Source organism: Heptranchias perlo, chromosome 9 (assembly GCF_035084215.1).
Source record: "Heptranchias perlo isolate sHepPer1 chromosome 9, sHepPer1.hap1, whole genome shotgun sequence".
Taxonomy (NCBI): domain Eukaryota; kingdom Metazoa; phylum Chordata; class Chondrichthyes; order Hexanchiformes; family Hexanchidae; genus Heptranchias; species Heptranchias perlo.
In genome coordinates, this window is record NC_090333.1 from 48,866,120 (window position 1) to 48,891,480 (window position 25,361).

The following is a 25,361-nucleotide window of genomic DNA, read 5'->3' on the forward strand; positions in this document are numbered from 1 at the left end:
TTCAAAGATTCATTTTTTTTATTGAAAAATATCACAGCTCAGTTTTTGCACAATTTCATTTTGTAACATGCATCTTCGACATGTTGTAGGCAAGTCTTATCAAAAATATCAAGAAAATGCAGCATATAATCAGGACTGTGACTCAGCAATACTGAGGGACAAAGTTTTATATTCAAGCTGAAATTTTTGCAGCAGTAATAGAATAGCATACAAAAAGCTTCATCAATCAATTACAGTCTTGTAAAAACTGTGACCCCGATAAACCTCATCACAGCTCCAGACAGTGTAAAACCACTACCTCTTAAATATTTTAAACATTCCATCATTTTAATAATTTAAAAAAAGTTGTACCAAAATGGAATGAGTCAGACATAATTAGATTCTTGGTATATTTATTATTTCTCTCCCCCTCCACGATAAAGCTTAGCAACTGTACAAATCAGGGAACTGTACAAGTTTTACAGAAAGAGGACTGCAAGGAAACTTGAGTACTTATTCAAAAAATTCCTTCCAAATTCTATGTAGAAATCTGGCAAAAATACAGAATGTATTCTGAGCCCAGACAGTCAGAAGAATTTTTACATATATATATTAATATATATATTTATATATATTAATATATAGATATATATATTTATATATAGATATATATTTAAAAAAGACATCACTGATGTCAATGACCAAATTTATACAAACCAACCCAATTATTAATCAGGTTTTTAAAAAAAAATGCCATAAGACCAAAACTGGGTTATTACAAGTTTGTTAGTTTTGCTGAGGATCCAATTCAACAGGCATTTGGTGTTGATGAGTCAGTCAGAACAGCTAAGTTCTCAGAGTCATCAGATTTCAGGTGCAGACTTACTTCTGAAATGCCTACACTGTTCTTTTCATTTCCAGAGTCACTATCGGTTTTTAATCTCTTAGCTGGTCTTTCACAACTTGATTCAGACTCGTCATTTTCATTCTGTGCATTTATCAGTTTGATGTCGCACAAACCATCATCTTTCTCACAGCCATTTGTGCTCATTTTTGCATGTCCAGAAACTGCAGAGTTATTGACAGGTCCATTGTAGTTCAATCCCTTGATTTCACCATAATCGTGCCACTGATCTGATGTTTCAGCTGGACCATTAGTATTTGTCCCTGCATCAGATACAACAAAAAGATTTCAATTGGCTCTTCATTCTATTACCTGCAAATATTTTTCAAAGAAAAACAAAAATTGTTTTAACATTAAACCTTATTCAAAATGTGTAATTTTTTTTAACAGAATAAACATGAAAGATTTAAAAGGGAAAAGCTGTGCCATGTATCCAACTAGTAGCATGAATATTTTGGCGGGCGGGCGGAGACCTGACACAGCACAGTCTTCCTACTTATAAAAAATATTCATAGGTATGCCAAATGTCCATGTTAGACATGAACAGTTCATGTTTGTCAGCCAAATCATTGCCCCATCTCCAAGCACCACTGCCAGTTCTTATCTCCTTGCATCCCTGCTACAATTGATGGTACTGTATACTGAGCAGGAATTCTCACTCAATGCACAGTGATATCAATCGCTGAAGAAGTAGGAGTGCAGAGCGGCAACTAAGGAAAAGAAGCAGTGGCAGTTGGGGACGGAGAGGTAAACTAGTAGCACTTGGACTGGGGACAGAGGCAAGCCAGTAGTACTTATTTTTGGGTGGGGTAGGTTAATAAAAAGTAGCCAGCAGCGCTTGGGTGGGGAAGAGAAGCCAACAGTATGTGGAAGGAGGGGGGAGAAGAGGAAATGGGGCGATGCCAACCGCAGTACAGGTGAAGGGAGAGAGAAGCTAGCAGCACTACTGGGGGTGAAAAAGGGAGAAGAAAAGCTCAGTGCAATGCTTTGGGGAATCTGGATCTAACTGAGTTGAAAACCTAAATGCCTTGAATCTTTAATCTTAAAAAAAAGGAAAAATCATCAAATGTAAAATGCAAATGTTGAAAATGAATGCATAATTTGTTAATATAAAAATTCAAGTCCCAGGCCCCTCTGAAAACATACTACCAATGTGGGGAGGGGGCAGTATGTGGAGGATTTCTGCCATTCTAAATGTGCTACAGGTTCAGATCAGTATGAATCTGCCCATATTTATTAGTTATTTCTGTTGTTACTGGGAGAAAGGAGTTTTAAACTATGAAAGAAAAATAATTAATTTCCCAAAATGGCAGAGTGTAGTTTTCAATAAAATTTCTTTCTAAAATGAAAACAAATACAATGTTCATTTTACATTCCCAAATATTAGAAAAAAGCACCACAATGTCAGAAATCAAACATTCCTGGGGAGAAAGCATGCTTGCTGACCCCCCCCACCACTCAAGAAAATAAATCTTGTGCATTCAATTACTGTATCCTCTAAAGCAATGTTGGCTTTAGATCCACAAATTAAGTTACAACCCCTTGTCCCATTGCATTTTAAGTGTAACCACCTGTTTTTACATGTCATCTAATTATACTCAGTTGTTTTTTTTTCATTTGTTAACTTTTGCTAGTTTTCTAGGTAGGCATGGATGAATTTTTGTTACCTTTATTAAAAACTTTAGACAATTGGGAGTTCGTTGAACAGAAAATGGTGTTGCTAGGCTTTTCTTCCCCCTTAAGTCTGCTTTTAATATTTCACGGGATTTTACTTATTTGACTTTAAGCAACATTGCTCTAGAATGCCAGAGGGAAATACTGTAAAATCCAATTTTTACAGTAAGTGAATTTTATTTGTAAATAATGTACTGGCCAGTAAACGTGCATTTAATATAATCGGTTTTTACTCAAACTAGTTGTGAGAAATTCCATGACACAGTCACTGTATAAAAGGTAAACAGAGACAGATCGAGCTTTATGTATAAATGAATTTATTACGTTGAATAAATGGAAATGTGAGGCTGGAGAAGGTCTAATATGGTCACCTAGCTCTGGTGTACCAGGCTTCAAAAGAATATGGTAACTAAGGCAGGGAGCCTGAAAACTCATCGGATGTGGATCATTAAACTTGGAAATGAGACTATCGGAGGAACAATGATGTGTTCAAATCTGTAAAATCAGTATGCATTATTTTGTCTCTACATGGAAGGTGATATGCATTCCAGGCATGAGACATTTTAGTCTGTTTTGGTGGGGGGAGGGGGCAGGGGGAAAAGAGAAAGAAAAGAAAGGGTGGGGGGGGGGGGGGGGGGGAGGGGAGGGAAAGAGAATGAGAGGGAGTGCTCGAGTATGTTCCAGACTTGGTAAAGGGACTGACTACATTCACTGGTGTGAGGAATAGACTACACTTTTAAAGTATCGGGCCCTTTAATGCTATCATTGTACATAATCTTACGCTGTTATACAACCTACTTGTTTCATTTCTAAATATGAATCTGGTTAATTAATTCATAATCTAAGCCTATCTTGGGCATGGTCTGTTGCTGAAACTGTCTTCTGGAGTGGGTTAGAGAACACAAAAGTGCAGTAGGCACTAGTGTTCTAGGATTGTGAGAGTCCTAAAGGGTAGACATTTTTGCAGGAGCAGAAAACCGCAGGGGTGCAGGTTCTGATCATAGGGGACACGAGGTTCACTTATGAGAAGTGTGGTAAGATGACTGTGAGAGGAAATGGCTCATTAAAGTAGCCTAAATTACATCACACTGATGAGACACCTGTCCCATCATACTAGTGGAAACCCAATAGACTATTCACCAAAAAAGTAGTCAGTTTTTTTTTTAAGTAACACTATCCACCATGTACCATAAGTTAGAGGATGCTGATCCTTAAGATTACACTGCAAAATACCACTAGGTGACCTTTCCCACACCATATGCTATAATGTCTGCCCCTCCACCAACTGATTGAAACCAAATTAGTGTTTTGCTAACTCAAAATAAAGAGTCATGATGTGGAGATGCCGGTGATGGACTGGGGTTGACAATTGTAAACAATTTTACAACACCAAGTTATAGTCCAGCAATTTTATTTTAAATTCACAAGCTTTCGGAGGCTTCCTCCTTCGTCAGGTGACATCGTTCACCTGACGAAGGAGGAAGCCTCCGAAAGCTTGTGAATTTAAAATAAAATTGCTGGACTATAACTTGGTGTTGTAAAATTGTTCAAAATAAAGAGAACATTGTTTGCCATTCAACGATATCTTACAATATTTTTTATAATTCAAATTTCACTTTATTTTGTTTACAGAACTTTAGGTTACTCACCTGATAAAAAACAAAGCCCCCAGGATTTACATCAAAAGAAAGCTCTACATACTTCCCTTAACCCTTAGAGATCCAGAGCAAAACAGCAAGAACCTTGGTATGCAGGAGCAGCAGCACATTCAGGCAAAGAAGGGCAGCACATTCACCGAATAAGCCATCTTTTATCTTCCTTTGTTCATTTACACACAATGGTAATTTTTTTTTAAAGCACTGCACTTTGAGGAAGAGTCAACTTGCAGGAGAGGCCTAAAAATGCTGTCAAATTGAATATAGGTGACACCAACGGCATGTAAAGAGCATTATTTAATGAAAGTTACAAGGTTCTGTTGAATTTTGAAGCAACAGCTTCTAATTACCAACTGATTATTACTTATGTTATGCATCAAGTTAGAACAGCCTCTAGTTATCACAGGAAAATAGGAACTGGCGTAGGCCATTAGCCCCTCGAGCCTGTTCCGCCATTCAATGAGATCATGGCTGATCTGTGACCTGCATATACCCGCCATAACCCCATATCCCTTAATACCTTTGGTTAACAAAAATCTATCAATCTCAGATTTAAAATTTTCAATTGAGCTAGCATCAACTGCTGTTTGTGGAAGAGAGTTCCAAACTTCTACCACCCTTTGTGTGTAGAAGTGTTTCCTAACTTTACTCCTGAAAGTTCCGCCTCTAATTTTTGGCTATGTCCCCTAGTCCTAGACTTCCCAACCAGCAGAAAGCGTTTCTCTCTATCTACCCTATCAGTTCCCCTTAACATCCTGAAAACTTCGATCAAATCACCCCGTAATCTTCTAAATTCCAGGAAACATAGCCCTAGTTTGTGTAATCTCTCCTTGTAATTTAACCCTCGGAGTCCAGGTATCATTCTAGTAAATCTACGCTGCATTCCCTCCAAGGCCGATATATCCTTCCTAAGGAACGGTGCTCAGAACTGAACACAGTGTAGTCTAACCAAAGCTTTATATAGCTGTAGCATAACTTCTACCCGCTTGTATTGTAGTCCTCTGAATATAAAGACCAGCATTCCATTAGTCTTTTTGATTATTTTCTGTACCTGTCCATGACATTTTAATGATTTATGTACATGAACCTCTAAGTCTCTTTGGACCGCCACTGTTTCGAGCTTTTCACCATTTAGAAAGTACTCTGATCTATCCTTTTTAGGTCCAAAGTGGATGACCTCACACTTGCCTACATTGAAATCCATTTGCCACAGTTTTGCCCATTCACTTAATCTATTAATATCTCTCTGTAATTTTATGTTTCCATCTACACTGCTTACAATGCTGCCTATCATTGTGTCATCGGCAAACTTGGATATGTAGGTCTCTATTTTTTTTTAAAAATTGTTCATGGGTGTGGGCATCGCTGGCGAGGCCAGCATTTATTGCCCATCCCTAATTGCCCTTCAGAAAGTGGTGGTGAGCTGCCTTCTTGAACCGCTGCAGTCAGTGTGGTGAAGGTTCTCCCACAGTGCTGTTAGGATGGGAGTTGACCCAGCGACGATGAAGGAACGGCGATATATTTCCAAGTCGGGATGGTGTGTGACTTGGAGGGGAACGTGCAGGTGGTGTTGTTCCCATCATCTATCCTGTCATCTAAGTTGTTAATAAATACAGTGAATAGTTGAGGCCCCAACACAGATTCCTATGGGATACCACTAGTCACATCCTGCCAATTTGAGTACCGGCCTATTATCCTTACTCTCCGCCTCCTTCCGCTCAGCCAATTTCCTAACCAGGTCAATAATTTGCCCTCAATTCCACGAGCTTCAACTTCAGCTAACAGTCTCATATGAGGGATTTTATTAAATGCCTTCTGGAAGTCCATATAAACAACATCCATAGACATTCCCCTGTCTACTACATTAGTCACCTCTTCAAAAAATTCATTCAGGTTCATCAGGCATGACCTACCCTTTACAAATCCATGCTGGCTCTCTCTGATAAGCTGAAAATGTTCAAGATGTTCAGTCCTCTATCCTTAATTATAGACTCTAGTAATTTCCCAACAACATGTTACCCTAACTGGTCTATAATTCCCTGGTTTCCCTCGCTCACCTTTCTTAAATTGCATCCATGTTGTTGACAGTTGGAAAATATAAACATTCTAATTACCAACAGCTGTCAAGCAGAGACATATGCACTGATTTTCCTTATTTTAATTTGAGTTCACCCACCCCAGCCCCCGAAAAAGAGATGAATTTTAAAACTCTTAATTTTCACATGTTTGTTTTGTTGATAATAATGAGAATGTTTACATTTTGTTATAACTATGAAGCAGGGAGGGACAGCGAGCGAGTGCATATGTGTGTGTCCAGGAATCCAATCAAAAAATACCAAAATCGATGTTTACACAGATCCCTTAGGAAGTCACAAATCAATGCTGCCAGGCACAGGACCCCCTTATCCAGTGCTGTCAGGCCTAAGCCTTCCACCTCACTTTACTACTGACAAACATCAGGAATCCATCAGTGAGCCAAAGCTCAAGTTTCTCACTCCACAGTGATGCTGCAGCCTCACAAGAGCTGAGAAGATAGAGCGCAATCTGAAAGATGTTTTCAAGATTATGAAGGGTTATGGAGATAAACAGTGAGAGATTGTTTCCACTGGCCAGCAAGATGGTAACGAGAGAGACACAAGAACATTAGAAATAGTAGCAGGAGTAAGCCATATGGCTCCTTGAGCCTGCTGCGCCATTCAATAAGATCATAGCTGATCTTCTACCTCAACTCCACATTCCTGCCCAATCCCCACATCCCTTGATTTTCAGCGTCCAAAAATCTAGCGATCTCAGTCTTGAATATACTCAACAACTGAGCATCCACAGCACTCTGGCGTAGAGAATTCCAAAGATTCACAACCCTGAGTGAAGAAATTTTTCCTCATCTCACTCCTAAATGGCCGACCCCTTATCTTGAGAATATGACCCCTAGTTCTAGACCCTCCAGCCAGGTGAAACAGCTTCTCAGCATCTATTCTGTCAAGCCCTCTCAGAATCTTATACGTTTCAATGAGATCACTCTCATTCCTCTAATCTCCGGAGAATATAGGCCCATTCTACTCAATCTCTCCTCAAAGGGCAACCCTCGCATCCCAGGAATCAATCTAATGAACCTTTGTTGCACCCCCTCTAAGGCAAGTATATCCTTCCTTAGGTAAGGAGACTAAACTGTACACAGTACTCCAGGTGTGGTTCACCAGAGCCCTATGTAATTGCAGCAAGACTTCCCTACTCTTGTACTCCAATTCCTTTAAAGGGTAGCATACTATTTGCTTTCCTAATTGCTTGCTGTACCTGCATGTTAACTTTCTGTGATCAGTGTACGAGGACATCCAAATCCCTCTGAATACCAACATTTCTTAGTCTCTTAACTTTTAACAAATATTCTGCTTTTCTATTCTTTCCACAAAGTGGATAATTTCACATTTCCCCACATCATACTCCATCTGCCACCTTCTCACCCACTCACTTAACCTGTCGATAACCCTTTGCAGCCTCTTTGCGTCCACCTCACCAATTGTGCGTTTCACATTATGATACCAATGTAGTGGAAACAATGTGATACACAATAATGAAGTTAACATTAGAATTATATTCGATATATTCAGGTAATTGGGCATCAGACTTGTGGTGGCTTGCTATAATACCAATATTATTCCTTGACTGATCATGTGATTGTAATAGGTGGGAACAATGTTGTTTTAAGTCTTAATAACAGTAAGAATATCTTGGTGCCACCAAGGCAATATACCTCCTGAAGATTACACCTTAGATCAAGGCACTAAGTACCATGAGCTGGGTATTTAATTTCTTTTGTTTACATCTGATATTTGGTGGAAGAGATCCTTAATATACGTACTCTCACAACAAACATCCAACAACTACCAAGAACATCAGTGTACTAGAGTTAAATCCCTGAAATCAAAAAAAGCTTTGTACTCAATTATGCATGCAGGCTGTTTGTTACGTTTAATTATTTCCAAAAGACTTCTGCCACATTCAACCAACTTCACACTGTAATCCTCCAAATCTTCAGACATTTCACTGTTTCTGGTCAAGTTATCAGGCATGATCTCGGGCATGAAAACAAACACAGATACATTCTAAGGTTGTTAGCAACTTATCCAAATTAGTAAGAGCACAATTAAAAGGAAGCTATAACCAAAGATAATGCTTCATTTATTAATTCTCCAGCATTGAGATAGACACACAAATGGAGTCCAGAAAGTGATCAAAGTAGCTAGAGACAAACAAAGCTGATATTAAGATGCAAGCTCAATAAAGGACAGCATTAGATATTGTCTCCTACTTAGCTACTATAGTATACTTGCTGAGGTTGTACTGTTGAAGAAGTATGGGTAACTAAAATAAGGTGAACTGACAAAATATTAATCCCTTTAAAAAGCCATGACTTTAAAACAGTGAAGGGAATAGACATATCCGATAGTTGTTTCAGATTGCAAAATGTTTTAAGATGACAGAAAATTAAGTTAGTAAAAGCAATTCATGGCAATTTCAAATCCTAATACACAAGCAGAAAGGGTTCAGCCTTAAACCAAGACAAGACAAAAAGTTAATGCACAACTCACCATTCATATTACTTCCTATTGCAGCAGTATCTTCCCTCTCTGTCTGGCTACTGCTGCTGGTAGAGGTGGTTGGAGGAGGTGAAGGTGCACAACTGGAAGCTGTGCTCTCAGTTTCATCCAGGAGACGGTCCATATAATCCCTAAAACCAATTTCAAAATTCTGTTATACAAAAGCTTGACTCATTCCACACCGGTTTCAACTTCAGACTGTATCCAGTAGAAATGTACATTTAAAAGAAACACATTTTTTCTGTGCCTGTTTTGCTTTTTCTGCCCCTTACAAAAAAAATTACATTTGCTCTCTGCAATATCTTTTCTTTATAATTAAATCAAAACTGAATTAGGATGATGCACTTGTTGGACTCAATGCTCCTCTAGGATTAAGTTCTGATCATGTACAAAATCTATCCTAATGGCTTTTAGTCTCCTCATACAATATCTTACCATGGGTATGCAATCAGAAATTATGAGAGTAACAACCAACTTTGATGGTTTTGAAAAATGTTCAGTTTAAAAAGTTACATTAGTGTTTATTATCACAGGTTGCTACCAATAATTTCACCTGCCATGTATCTGCCCATTTCACCAGTCTGTCTACGCCCTGCTGAAACCTGTTACTATCCTCCTCATTATTTACTATATTTCTAAGTTTCATGTCATCTGCAGACTTTGAAATTTTGTCCTGTAAACCCAAGTCCAGGTCATTAATATATATAAAAAAAAAACATAACTGGGCTTACTCTCCTGGAATTTTACTTTCCTATGCAAGCCTGTCCTTTACCACTCTGACTCCTTGTCAGTGTGAGAAAGGGAGTCGGAACAGTTTGGTTGCAGTACCACACCCCACTGGTGGATTATCCACTAAAGAGAGAGGAACTCTGAGGTTGATATTTCTTACACTGCTAGCCTCCACATTCAAACAAGGATATACAAAGTAAAAAGTGCTAAATGCCCTGACTCCTAGGCTTGCACTGATCAGGAGTCAGAGAGGAGAGCGAAACAGCAGACCAGTGCTAGACAATAATGTGGGAGGCTACCACACCATTTGTCCTGGGAAAATCAGGTCAATTTTAACAGCGCAGGTGCATCTGCAGAAGGAGCTTAGGAAACCAGGAGCAGGTGAGCAGAACTGAGTTGAGTAACAACATTCTGGCGACTAACTGGATTGCTCTTACAAAGAACAGTCATAGGCTCAATGAGGCAAATGGCCTCCTTCTGTGCTGTGACCATTCTATGAATAGTCAATATACTAAGATTCCACTTTGATACATCAAAGTAAAATTAAATACAATTGTTATGGGAACCAGGATCAGACCAAAACTTTGCTGTATTGAAGTTTGATACATCAAGCTTCCATTCTATGTAACCATAATCCACTGGTCCAATTTATTTATCAAAGCTTTATGCGCATGACTAGACCATGGGAGGGAAAAGGGATAATGGAGTTTAATATTGCACAATAGGATATATTGATACAATGGGAAAAGCCAGCAACACAGAACACATTCGCTAATACAATGTTAGAAAATAATACGACTATTTACTGCTAGTTCAAAAACACTTACGTAACACCTGGATGAAGATTGTATTTCTTTTTTCCGAATCTAGTCTGCTGTGCAAAAAAATCATAACGCTCAGACTTCTTCCACATGTAATAAAATGCTACACAATCCCCTACTGACCGTGTTCTCACCTGAAACGTGCACATTAATAGGAAACAAATATATCAGTGATAAAATATTTTAAAGACATTTTAACCACCTTAAAAATTTAAGTATATACATAATCAGAATTAACAAAGTTACTTCCTGTAGGACAATCTAAATGTTAATTTGCTCTGCTGATTGTTTTCGTCTTTTGCCACCAAAATGTTTTGTCATTGGGCCATTCCAATGATTAGCACATATAAATATCTTAAATCTATCTGTATCTTAAGCATCTTGCACATGTGTACTTTGTCCATAAGCTTTATTTCCTGTTGCCAACATTTAACATTGAAACTGCCTATATAAAAAATTATATTTAAACTTCCTATTTAAATAGCTTGGCTGCCATTTTTTCCCTCAGTATCTGAAATTTCTAATGTCCAAAACCAGGTTTTAAACAAAATAAAAACTTTGGAAAATTACCAATTTCACAATAACATGATTAAAATTACCTAATGAATTGTCTATGTATCTTCTAATGCAATTCTTGAATTTTTTGGTTCAAGGCCTCAGCCTGCCTCAAAAGCCTAGGCTTGAATTGGAAATATACACAAGGAAAAAGTTGCACGTAGTTTCTAACCACATTTACATATTCTGAGAATGTGCAGTTTTCAGGGTTTCCCAGATTTGAAGCAGCAGGGTGCATCCCCTCATCCATGAGAACTTGAGTTTCTTTGCTTTTTCCAAAATGGCGTTCAAACTATAGACTGAACTTATTTATTTCAGGCAGGTCTCATTTAAAATATTTTTTATTACAAAGAGCTCAGTTAGACAAACCCTCTTATTTCCTTTCCGTTAACAAAGATTGCTAAAATCTCTTTCACCAATGATTTTTGGGGGCAAAGGGATTTTCAAAATTTAAAAACTGGGAACTGTAAACAATGAACTTTTGAGCACTGAGATAATTTTTGTTTATGGAAATTTGTTTATATTATATAGGCTAAGTCGACAAAGTTATCAATAGTGCACTAATTTTTTAAACATTCGTTCATGGGATGGTGGGCGTCACTGGCAAGGCCAGCATTTATTGCCCATCCCTAATTGCCCTCGAGAAGGTGGTGGTGAGCTGCCTTCTTAAACCGCTGCAGTCCATGTGGTGAAGGTACTCCCACAGTGCTGTTAGGAAGGGAGTTACAGGATTTTGACCCAGTGACAATAAAGGAACGGCGATATATTTCCAAGTCGGGATGGTGCGTGACTTGGAGGGGAACGTGCAAGTGGTGTTGTTCCCATGTGCCTGCTGCCCTTGTCCTTCTAGGTGGTAGAGGTCGCGGGTTTGGGTGGTGCTGTCGAAGATGCCGTGGCGAGTTGCTGCAGTGCATCCTGTGGTTGGTACACACTGCAGTCACAGCGCGCCAGTGGTGAAGGGAGTGAATGTTTAGGGTGCCAATCAAGAGGGCTACAAGGCAGAACGCAAGATAAAAACCAATTGATAGAGAAAGTGGTGGTGGGTTGCTTGAGGGGCTGCCGGTGGATTCGGGAAGGGTTTGGGATATGATAGCCCAAAAGGGGTCGAGTGCAATTTGAGTCCCATTCTTCTGGCCCCTCTACTTCATAAGGCTGCTACAGCCTGCACCACCAATACTGCCAGATATCAGCAACCTCCAATTCTATCAGCCTCTGCCCTCCAAAACCCCATAGCCCCTTTCCCAGTCCAACCGGACTCCAGGATCCTCTGCCCTGGTACTCCCCTCCCACTCCTAGGACACCCGCTCAGTGCTCACAAACCCTTGGACCGCTTCCTGATCCCTGAGCTGTCTCACTTTCCCAAGATCGTTAAATTCCCCAATGCTCCCAGGACCAGCCTCAGTGTTCCTGGAACCTCCCTCTCTTGTGTTCCCAGAAATCTGGAACCTCCTTCCAGTGCCCAAGATGCTGAACCTCACCCCCCTTCTCAAAATACTAGTAGACACCGAGATCCCAGCCCAGTGCTGCTAGACCCCAGGCTCCATTCTCAATGCTCCCAGATGTCAGGACCAACCCCAATGCTGATAAGTGAGTGTGCCTTGTAGTATTACTTGGCATAAAACCCTTGTTCTTATTAAAAACTCTTGATTCACCATGAACAATGCCACATGAGATCTGCTATTACTTAACTAAAAACTCATTTTATAAATAACCAGCTATTGATAGATCAGTGAAGTGGGAGGCAAGGTCACAACTTTATTATACTGCATGAAAACAACTTATTTTCCGGTGCAAATAATTATGTAAAAATACTTTTTTAGTTATACATTTGGATGGGGGACTATTGCTGTTTACAGAGTACCCACAAAATTCCATCACAAAAACCTCTAATGGTCACTCTAGTTCTGCTGGCAATACCAGGAAATTTATATTCACCAATAAATTATATAACTATAGAGGGTCTGAAATTCATACCCATTTCATTTGCAGAACTACTCCAGTGGAATGACCAGTAGCAATATTGTAACTGCATATGCATAAGATTTGTGTACAGTTACTCTAAAATCACATTGGCAACCTTGTTTCTAACTGCGACTTTTTTTTATTCGTTCATGGGATGTGGGCGTCGCTGGCGAGGCCAGCATTTATTGCCCATCCCTAATTATCCTTGAGAAGGTGGTGGTGAGTCGCCTTCTTGAACCGCTGCAGTCCATATGGTGAAGATTCTCCCACAGTGCTGTTAGGGAGTTCCAGGATTTTGACCCAGCAATGACGAAGGAACGGAGATATATTTCCAAATCGGGATGGTGTGTGACTTGGAGGGGATCATGCAGGTGGTGCTGTTCCCATGTGCCTGCTGCCCTTGTCCTTCTAGGTGGTAGAGGTCGCAGGTTTGGGAGGTGCTGTCGAAGAAGCCTTGGCGAGTTGCTGCAGTGCATCCTGTGGATGGTACACACTGCAGCCATGGTGCACCGGTGGTGAATGTTTAGGGTGGTGGATGGGGTGCCAATCAAACGGGCTGCTTTGTCCTGGATGGTGTCGAGCTTCTCGAGTGTTGTTGGAGCTGCACTCATCCAGGCAAGTGGAGAGTATTCCATCACACTCCTGATTTGTGCCTTGTAGATGGTGGAAAGGCTTTAGGGAGTCAGGAGGTGAGTCACTCGCCACAGAATAGCCAGCCTCTGACCTGCTCTTGTAGCCACAGTATTTATATGGCTGGTCCAGTTAAGCTTCTGGTCAATGGTGACCCCCAGGTTGTTGATGGTGGGGGATTCGGTGATGGTAATGCCATTGAATGTCAAGGGGAGGTGGTTAGACTCTCTCTTGCTGGAGATGGTCATTGTCTGGCACGAATGTTACTTGCCACTTATCAGCCCAAGCCTGGATGTTGTCCAGGTCTTGCTGCATGCGGGCACGGACTGCTTCATTATCTGAGGGGTTGCGAATGGAACTGAACACTGTGCAATCATCAGCGAACATCCCCATTTCTGACCTTATGATGGAGGGAAGTTCATTGATGAAGCAGCTGAAGATGGTTGGGCCTAGGACACCACCCTGAGGAACTCCTGCAGCAATGTCCTGGGGCTGAGATGATTGGCCTCCAACAACCACTACCATCTTCCTTTGTGCTAGGTATGACTCCAGCCACTGGAGAGTTTTCCCCCTGATTCCCATTGACTTCAATTTTACTAGGGCTCCTTGGTGCCACACTTTTCCCCAATGCCACTTTGCTTCTAGAGGAAAACAGTGAAACCACCTTTCAAAGTGATCTTTGGTACCTACAGAACATGTTAGCTGCCTTATTATAGTATGAACTGGGGAATGAAAATTCACTTTGTTTTGCTAGTTTGCATTCCAAACACTAGCAACATTTTGCTAATTAAAATTTTCTAATGCATTCTGGTGAGTTCAGTTCAGGATTACAAGCATGGATTTATGATTTCATACCTTGTTAGCCTGGATCAGATGGAAATCTTTCCCATATGCCTTAAGTCCTTGTTCAAAATTCCTACATTCTTCTTCACTCCAAATTGAGAGTTCTTCTACAACAAATGAAAAACACATTAGCAAAATGATGCAGACTGCAACACAATTCATAAGCACAAAGCACATTTGTGCTGTTGCAAAGAATACAACTTGTGCTGGGTAATATTTGCAGCAATGCTGATTCAGCACTTGGCTGATTGACAACAAAAAACCCCATAAAGTTCTCAGCCAAAGGCATGGCTTTTTATTGACAGGCATTCCATCTAAGTTTTTTTTTTAAAAGTTATGAATTATGAGAACAAACTCCCTAGGTTATAGCAACTGGGGACCAGTGACCCATTTCCAGGCCTCCATAGCTTTTAGGTGACTGCAGGTGGCTCTCCCTCTGATTTTCTCTTTTGCCATTGGGGAACTTTCTTGGCTCTAAATAACAGCAAAGTACCCAATATCTGGAACTCGGTGATGTTTGACATTGTGGGTGAAGGCAGGGGAGAGGAATTCAAATCTGTAACTCGCTATTCTTGGTACTACTCCAATGCCTCGTCCCACTGTGCTGCCCACCTGTCCTGGTAAACAACATGCTGGCTAAAAATGGGTGGCTACTATTGAAGTAACAATGAGTTATGTTCCTTTAAAAGCTACAACAGATGGTCAAAGAGATCATGATTATTTATATGTGTATCAAATGTACAGTAGCATGAAAGTTTTTGATTGTTAAATATCCTACATCTAGTTAATGAAGAACTAGACAAAGTAATACTTCTTTGGATAAGGTAATACTTACTTGGAGGCTCCACTCCATTGTTAAAATGTTGACAATGGGATTTAAGTACACCCTACACACTAATCTTAATCTGTTTACAAGTAATTATTTTTAAATTAATACCGGCATGGCCATTTCAGTAGGTAGAGAACTCATTAAATTTAGAAAGGAAAGTATTCATAAGGATATACTACACATCATTTAGATAGCTTTTTGGCAACCAAAGGTATTAAGGGATATGGGCCAAAGGCAGGTATATGGAGTTAGATCACAGATCAGCCATGATCTTATCAAATGGCGGAGCAGGCACGAGGGGCTGAATGGCCTATTCCTGTTCCTATAAAAAAATTATTGCTGCAGTTACAGGAATAAAACCAGCAGCTAAAAGAAGTAGACCACATTTCTCAATTCAGCTTTGGGAAAACATGCATTCAACTAAAGCCAAGGAATGAACTGAACTTGGAAATAGGGGTAAATAACATTATGGAAACTAGGCTTGATTTTACAAATACAGAAATAAACCAGGAAAGAAACTATGCTGAAGACTTCACCTAACATCCTTCAAGTGGAGGAAACATAACTAAATATTTCTTCAGACTTTTTCTGACAAAATTTAACTCATGCACCTGAAAGACAATCTTGAGGCTAGCCTTTGGAGTAAAGATAGTTACTTTGGAAAAGTTAAGCAGCTGTAGTCTTTCTCCCCAGAAGCTGAACGAGAAGACAATTATGGACATTCAGAAGGGCATTAAAAACTGAAGGATAGAAGTAATCTGTCGAATTGTGCAGGAAGCTTAATATCTACCCAACTGATCTTAAATACAACTAAAAGAATTATTGCTGTCATCAGGTTTTATTTACTGTCTGGCTTTCAACTGCAAAGGAAACACCACCACCTAGTGGAAAATGAATTTGCTCTTACCTCTGGCTGCTTTCACATTAAATCTCAATCTTCGCAGTGCTTCCTCCGTATCAAAGTTGCACTTAACCAACTCATACAATGCCTGAAAAAGACAAAGGAATTCTCATATCTATGGATTTTTCTGCATTAATAACCAATCATGTTATTTTGTAAGATTTGATTTGATTATACAAGATATTTTGAAGGGTTCTCACCCAAAACAAAGTTTGGTTTGTAAAATTAGATTTATGGATAAAATTTTAAGTAACAATCTATGGTTAATGTTTATTATTACAGGTACTCACTCTTAGGAGCAAGTTTAATAAATACAATTTATCTTAGCCAGCTAATGATTATAAAACTTTTTTATGTGCCAGTGTTAATATTTTTGTCATTAGACTTGTTTAGCATATAAGAACCAATATACAATAGGAAAACTGCAGTTAAGCTAATAAACTTTGTTGTGCAACATGCTACTTGTGCAATAATCTTAATTATTCACCTCAAATAGCTATCAAGACTTCCACCCACCAATCGCAGGCACCTTAAGTGTTATTGTGACCAAATCTTTTTTTGTTCTGTTTGTTTAGTAGCTGTTCCTTTAAACTCAGTCAGAATGCACATGGAGTTTAGCAGCCAGTAAAAGCCAGAAATGTCACGCTGCATACATCCCGATACAGTCTTGTCGGTACAGACTTGAGGATGATTCAGATTTAAACAATGTGGTACGATTGGTAAATGTGATTAGAACTATTTGCTCGCGTGGAGGGTAAACGCAGACATGGAATGGTCGGGCCAAATAGCCTGCTTCCGTGTTGTAACTTTGATGTACTTCTATTTGACAGACAATTGCTTTCTGACAAACAATCTCAGTCCGGGGCGGGTGGTGGGGGAAGAGAAATAAAAGAGACACACTGTATCAGAGGGGAGATGGGGTTTCTGCAAACCATCCCAGCATTGGAGGGGGAAGCTGTCAGGCAATGTGAGGGGTGTACCCAGCTGCACAGGGAGAGGGCCAGGGTGCAAAGGGATGATTCCCAACTTAATTTGGGGTCATGGCACTTGATTAGCAGGCGGACTAGCAAACGAATGAATGCCACGAGAGGACAAGGACGTGGTTCTGGATCAATCAGTTATGATAATCAAGTGAAGCACTAATCTTATAGTAATTGCCACTCCAGGTACGTGTGAAAACTTAATAGATTTTTTCCAGATTGTCTGTCAGAGGAATTTTCAATGTATTTTGAAATGGAATGCTGTGATTCACCCAGAAATTTTAATATATTATATGACCTGCTTCAATCTTTTGAGAATTGTATTTGTTTGATATTTTAGACTTAAAACAAGCTCTGATGCAAAGTTCTTTTGCTTTCGAAGACCAAAGTGACATCTTATGAAGGCATATGTCTAGGAGCAAGAGGCAATTACGAAACAGTGTCTGCTGCTCGTTTCCCAGGAGTATTACTGAAAGCCTACCTAGATCTCAAGGCAACAATAGACACTCTCGAGGGTACATGGAGTTGAGACACACCCGTAAGAGTGATCCAAGATACGAGAACCAAAATAATCTAAGGCAAGGGGGTCAGAAAAGGTCCAAAAATATTAGCAGTTACGTAATTCAAAATGCTCTCTCCAGACACATCCCTAGTTTGGAAGAATCTAAAATCTATTACTGTACTGATGGGGTGTTTTTCACATTTCAAGTAGATTATGGTGTGAAAGTTTCACACACTATTACCCACTGCTGAAATCCTAGTGCCAACAACGAAGCACATTTACCTTCACATATAGGTACAGTACAAAGGAAACAAGACAAGGGGGGAATCTCACAAATTAATTAGTTTTGTATGAATTTGTATAGTTTTTACAATAGAAATCATCAATAGCTGCTAGCACATTTTACATTTCCTTTTAACTTACTATACTCACTTTATCTTGCTCCTGGAATTGTGCGAAGATTGTCAGGGATTGGTAACTAATCATGGGTACCTTTGTGGCCTTAACTGCTAGAAGTGCACACCAAAGAAATATTCATGCCAATATGCATTCCCCTCTGTCAACTGATAACTGCACACCTTAACTCAAGTCGGTGCATTGCCCAAAGACTAAGCCAAGATTGAGAACTCACCATTTTGGTCTGTGGAGGGGGGGGGGGGGGCGGGGGGGTGCGTGGGGGAATGTTTTAGTAACCAAGTGAAAAACACTTACACTTTCAATTAAAAATTAAAATGTTAAATTTTAAATAGGCAATACCACTATTAAAGGGGTGTTACGCAAGACTGCATACTGTAACTTTACCCAAGACAAGAGTTTATATTCTATATCTGCCCCTATCTCTTTATATGATTTCTGAGTGAATGGTCTGTTTTGACCAAATGTAATGTTATTTTCCCATGCTTATCTGAACAGGATCAAAGAATAAAGATATACTGTATAGTTTGAGCATTTCTTTTAAATTGAGCAATGATTTCTTAAGACATAACTTTGTAAAATTCTGACATCACTTGTAAATTGCTCCTGTTTAACATATAAAACAACCATTTTCCATTTCAATGTGCACGACAAACCTGCTCATTGTCTTTTATATGCGAGCCTTCTGGTATTGCATCCAATCCTTTCTCCTCACCCGTGCGCTTACTAGCATCACAAAGAAATTCCACCACTTTATTCTCAGGCAGAAAATCAGGATTCCACAACAACTGGTCTTCATTCTCATATACTAGACACAGATTTTTATAAGATCCATTAGTGCACAGCTTTATCTAAGCCACATACTTGTGTTCACTACGCACCTCAGTGGTTCTCAATTTTTTTGTTTTAAAAGGGGCACTATGTCTAGAAAAATGACAAATTTCAATAGCCAACTCACAAACATAATCCTTATGATTCACAAACTATCTTTATGTTATCTGAAGGAAACATTAGACAAATTAAAAGCAAACAATGAATAGTTTTACTTTTCCCTCCAATTTTTTTTCTCAAAGTGGCAACTCATGTTGGCATAGAATTCTTCAGGTGCTGGAAGAGCTATGGTAGCTCATCCAAGTGACCACTCTTCACATGCAAGCCTAGACAAAGAATGTCAGCAGGCTATTTGATGGAGGGGCTATCAGTGCCATGTCCAATCCCGTCCACACACTTGCAGTTTTCAGGAAGCTGGATAACAATCAGGAGCAGCAACCAATGCGGACTTCCTCCTGGCCCCAGGATACCAAGGCTTATTGTAGCACCCCACCACCAACCTGGCAGAGATCAGCTAACTCAGCACAAACCAGGGATCGAACCTGGAACCTTCTTGGTCACATGACCCAGTGTGTATACGCAATGAATACTGAGGTTTAAAACAAAGAAAGCTTCCAAGCAGTAGGATTAATTTTGGACTGCTCTAGTAAAAAGCCAGCATAGACATGATGGGCCAAATGGCCTTCTTTCCTGTAAACCTCTTTGATCATAGCTAGAAGGTTGGTATACTTAGCCTCAGTTTCTCAGTAACTAAGAAGTAGTAAAAATTTGGTCATGCTCTTGTTCCCAATTGCCAAAGATGACAGCTGGAATGCTCAGGTATGGACATTAGATGTGAACAGGACTGAACATGTGGGATGCACCCACAGTGGGAATAGCCTGCCACTACTCACTATCCAAGCTTGGGTGAAATATCCGAGGGCTGGTGACAGCTGTGGAATCATACCCCAGCAGGAGCCACTGTGAGAAGAGGCAGGCAAAAAAAAGATACTTGAATTTTTGGAAACGTGTACAATTCTATGCAAAGTTGGAGAAGGTCACTGTGGATTACCATCCAGAATGCACTATTAGCACCAAAGATTACTGCTGCACCTTCCACCCCTTCCCCACACACACCCTGACATAATGGTAGAAGATGGTTTCTCCACAACAAAGGGTTCAGAACAGTTGTCAGAGTACTAAAAACAAGGACATATAAGGTAGCCAAACTTAGTGGGAGGATAGAAGATTGGGAATTCTTCAAAAGACAGCAAAAAGTAACTAAAGGATTGATTAAGAAAGGGAAGTTAGATTATGAAAAGAAATTAGCAAAAAATATAAAAACAGATAGCAAGAGTTTCTATAGTTATATAAAAAGAAAAAGGGTGGCTAAGGCAAACATAGGTCCCTTAGAGGATGAGACCGGGAAATTAATGGTGGGAAACATGGAGATGGCAAAAATGCTGAACAAATATTTTGTTTCAGTCTTTACAGTAGAGGACACTAAGAATATCCCAACACTGGACAAACAGGGGACTCTCGGGGGGGAGGAGCTAAATACGATTAAAATCACTCAAGAGATGGTACTCAGTAAAATAATGGGACTCAAGGCGGATAAATCCCCTGGACCTGATGGCTTCCATCCTAGGGTCTTGAGGGAAGTGGCAGTAGGGATTGTGGATGCTTTGGTGATAGTTTTCCAAAATTCCCTGGACTCAGGAGAGGTCCCGGCAGATTGGAAAACTGCTAATGTAACACCGTTATTTAAAAAGGGTAGTAGGCAGAAGGCTGGAAATTATAGGCCAGTTAGCTTAACATCTGTGGTGGGTAAAATTTTGGAGTCTATTATTAAGGAGACAGTAACGGAACATTTAGATAAGCATAATTTAATAGGACAAAGTCAGCATGGCTTTATGAAGGGGAAGTCATGTCTGACAAATTTGCTTGAGTTCTTCGAGGATATAACGTATAGGGTGGATAAAGGGGAACCAGTGGACGTAGTGTATTTAGACTTCCAGAAGGCATTCGACAAGGTGCCACATAAAAGATTATTACTTAAGATAAAAAATCACGGGATTGGGGGTAATATTCTGGCATGGGTGGAAGATTGGTTATCAAACAGGAAGCAGAGAGTTGGGATAAATGGTTCATTTTCGGACTGGCAACCAGTAACCAGTGGTGTTCCACAGGGGTCGGTGCTGGGTCCCCAACTCTTTACAATCTATATTAACGATTTGGAGGAGGGGACCGAGTGCAACATATCAAAATTTGCAGATGATACAAAGATGGGAGGGAAAGTAGAGAGTGAGGAGGACATAAAAAACCTGCAAGGGGATATAGACAGGCTGGGTGAGTGGGCGGAGATTTGGCAGATGCAATATAATATTGGAAAATGTGAGGTTATGCACTTTGGCAGGAAAAATCAGAGAGCAAGTTATTTTCTTAATGGCGAGAGACTGGAAAGTACTGCAGTACAAAGGGATCTGGGGGTCCTAGTGCAAGAAAATCAAAAAGTTGGTATGCAGGTGCAGCAGGTGATCAAGAAAGCCAACGGAATGTTGGCTTTTATTGCTAGGGGGATAGAATATAAAAACAAGGAGGTATTGCTGCAGTTATATAAGGTATTGGTGAGACCGCACCTGGAATACTGCATACAGTTTTGGTCTCCATACTTAAGAAAAGACATACTTGCTCTCGAGGCAGTACAAAGAAGGTTCACTCGGTTAATCCCAGGGATGAGGGGGCGGACATATGAGGAGAGGTTGAGTAGATTGGGACTCTACTCATTGGAGTTCAGAAGAATGAGAGGCGATCTTATTGAAACATATAAGATTGTGAAGGGTCTTGATCGGGTGGATGCAGTAAGGATGTTCCCAAAGATGGGTGAAACTAGAACTAGGGGACATAATCTTAGAATAAGGGGCTGCTCTTTCAAAACTGAGATGAGGAGAAACTTCTTCACTCAGAGGGTGGCAGGTCTGTGGAATTTGCTGCCCCAGGAAGCTGTGGAAGCTACATCATTAGATAAATTTAAAACAGAAATAGACAGTTTCCTAGAAGTAAAGGGAATTAGGGGTTATGGGGAGCGGGCAGGAAATTGGACATGAAGCTGAGTTCGGATCGGTCAATGCCCTGTGGGTGGCGGAGAGGTCCCAGGGGCTATGTGGCCGGGTCCTGCTCCGACTTCTTGTGTTCTTTAGATTTGTGGTTGGGATCAGATCAGCCATGATCTTATTGAATGGCGGAGCAGGCTCGAGGGGCCGATTGGCCTACTCCTGCTCCAATTTCTTATGTTCTTATGTACTGTATTACTGCGTGAACAACACAATGGAAACAATTTCTGGGGGAAAAGTACATTTCTCCAAAAGGTTGGAGTTCATTTGAATAGGCTGGGGGCTAAAAAAGAACTAGCTCAGAATGTTGAAGTTCTATTGGGAAATATTTAATCTAGTTGGGAGAGGAATAACGTTGCTCATAATGAGTGTCGCTCCACCAGGATGGTGGAGGGAGGGCAACCAATAGTAATACCAAGAATTTAATGAATTTCAATTAGAGATTAAGATAGTTTACATAGTGTGAAATACAAAGGACATATACAAAATTCCTTGGAATGTTTTCATATCAATGCTAGAAGTAATAAATATCAATGCTGGAACTATAGGCATATTCTTCCATACAGAATTTAGATATAATTGGTATCCTGGAAACCCTGTTAGATAACAGTGATGGATCTGAAGTTCAGTTGAAAGGTCATCCACAATTACACAAAGATAGACTGCTTCATAAAAGGGGGGCAGGGGCAGTGTAGATTTATTTTAATTTATTAGTTTTGTATATGTTCTAAGGTTAGAAAGGCCTAAATATAAAAATGTTTGCAATCGAGAAGCCCATTTATAAACTGGAACACAATTCACATTGCTGAATCCAACAGAACAACTGTTCCCCTCACCCACCAGACTTACGTATACTTCATCTTAGAACAATTCGATTTTAAAAAACAGCATACCTTTTTCATTCTCTTTGTACTTATAAAAGCCAACAGGAACTTCTGCCTGGTATTGGGAGCCCACCATGATCTCCTGAAAAGCAAGACCAATCATCCTTATTATCAGTATTTAGAGACTGTAGTGTTATGCTAAACAATTCCTTTTAAGTTACTTTTATATTGCACTTACAAGGCTGGCAGTTGGTAAGATACAGTAAAACATGGGTCTTCCTGCCTGCTGGCTGTGGCAAATCTGACAATTTTACCTTGATATTGTCGCTGGCTGCAGGGGACCCATGAGTCAGAAGTAGGTGGCACTAGCACTACACTAAAACAATACAAAAGCACCTGCAATTAGCTCAGAGATTTTATGAGTCCTTAACAGAAAATTACACTAAACTCAGTTTATGTAACACCTATTAAATTTTACATTTAAGCTTATGTATCATTTAAGAAAGAGAGTGATAGCACATTCAACTTTGTTCTCTCAATACCAAAAGTCAAACATATAAATGTGCCTCAGAGATGGGGAAGAGGGTGAATAATACTGACCAACAAAAATGTTGCAAACTTATTGCAGACTACAGAAAGTATGACAAGGAACATTGCAAGTTACGAGTTGGACACAGGTTAATAAGGTCACTGGAGAAATGTCTTGGGACGTTTTACTACGTTAAAAGCGTTATACCAATGCAAGTTGTTGTTGTTTAATCAATCAATAATTTCCAAACTGTACAGTGCCCAAATTAATCTCACCGAGAGGATCATTTTAGAAAGCTGGAAAAAGAGGCGCAAACAGCAATATGGAGGAAAAGTTAGTTAAAAATGTACAACTTTTAAAGAAGTTGATCCTTTTAGATTTAGGAAACTTGCTCTACTCCAGGAATACAAAATATTCAAGACATTGAGCCAGCAGTGATTTAAGGAATGGCGATCGATGTCCAAGTCAGGACAGTGTGTGACTTGGAGATGTTGGTATTCCCATGACATTGTTGCTCTTGTCCTTTGCAGTGGTAGAGGTCACAGGGGAGGTAGGTGCTGTTGAAGTAACCTTGGTGAGTTGCTGCAGTGTATCCTGTAGATCGTACATACGGCAGCCACAGTGCACCAGTGTTGGAAGGGATGACTATTGATTCCAGTAGCATGGGATTCGATCAAGCGAAATATTTGGCCTGGATGGTGTCAAGCTTTGAGTGTTGTTGGAGAGCAGCCATCCAGATGAGTGGTGAATATTCCATCACACTCCTGACCTAAGCGACTTGGTGGAGCAGCTCTGTGGGGCCAGGTGACCTACTTGTTGCAGAGTAACCAGCCTCTGCCCTGCTCGTAGCCATTGTGTTGACATGGCTGATCCAGTTAAGCATCTTGCTTAAGCACCACCTCCATCAATCCCCAAGATGTTGATTGTGGGGATTGATGGTGGTGGTGCCAACGGACAGTGCAGCAGATAGCTGGGCTTTCTCTTGTTCAAAATGGCCATTATCAGGCACTTATGTGGCATGAATGTTACCTGCCACTCGTCAACCCAAGACTGGATGTTATCCATGTCTGTCACAGATTGGCATGGGCTGCATTATTGTCGGAGTTGTGAATGGAACTGAACACTGGAATCATCAGTGAATAGGCCCTCTCCTGAACTTATGGTGGAGGGAAAGTGATTGATGAAACAGCTGAAGATAGTTGGGTTATGGATGCTCCCCTGAAGCAATCTTGCAGCGATGTTCTGAGGCTCTTGACAACCATCTTCCTTTGTGTCAGGTATGACTCCAGCCATCGGTCGTTTTTTTATCTTCGACCAGGGCCATCAGTTTTGCAAGGGCTCCCTGGTGCCATACATTTATCAAATGCTGCCTTCATATCAAGGGTAACTACTATAACCTCTCCTCTGGCATTCAGCTTTTGTGTCCAAGTTTGGACCAAGACTATGATAAGGTCTGGAGCCAAGTGGCTCTGATAGAACCTGAACTGTGGTGTTAGTGAGCAGGTTATTGGCAAATAGGTGTTATCTGATGGCACTAATGACGACTGCTTCTATCATATTACTGGTGACTGGAAGGAGGCTGATAGGGCAGTAATTGGCCGGGTTAGGTTTATCCTGTTTTATATGGATTGGGCAATCTTCCACATTGTCGGATAGATACCAGTGTCATAGCTGTACAGGAGCAACTTGGCTATGGGAGTGGTTAGCTCTATGTACAGATCTTTAGCACTACAGCCAGGGTGTGGTCTGGGCCCATTGTTGTTGCTGTGTCCAGTGCATTGAGCCACTTCTTAATGTCACGTATAGTGAACAGAACTGGCTGGACGCTGGAATCTATAATGATGGGGATCTTAAGAGGAAGCTGAGTAAGACTGACTCCTCAATCATTAAAACATAACTTTGCAAAGAGTATTTAATTATCTTTTGATCAATTATTCCAGCATAAATCTATTTTTAAAGCTGAGAACACTCAAAGTGACATGCAAGATGTACCCAATGGATGTAGATCTCTGTATTTAACAGTGCCTGGGAGGGGGAAATTTGGTTTATCTGCTCTTGGAGGCAGTCCTGTGCTTTAGTAACTCTGGGGTATAGTCTTGGGCTTTGATA

General features: G+C 40.2%; 1 protein-coding gene across 1 annotated transcript in view; it reads right to left on the minus strand.

Annotated features, from left to right (window-relative positions):
* The window catches only part of LOC137325364 (mesoderm induction early response protein 1-like), a 48,681-nt gene continuing 23,320 nt past the window's right edge, over positions 1 to 25,361 (minus strand). The window contains 8 exon segments of the mRNA XM_067990375.1: positions 1 to 805; positions 807 to 1,146; positions 8,802 to 8,941; positions 10,367 to 10,494; positions 14,363 to 14,457; positions 16,087 to 16,168; positions 18,633 to 18,784; positions 22,793 to 22,865. Coding sequence (XP_067846476.1) covers positions 766 to 805; positions 807 to 1,146; positions 8,802 to 8,941; positions 10,367 to 10,494; positions 14,363 to 14,457; positions 16,087 to 16,168; positions 18,633 to 18,784; positions 22,793 to 22,865 — 1,050 coding nt within the window. The 3' untranslated portion in view covers positions 1 to 765.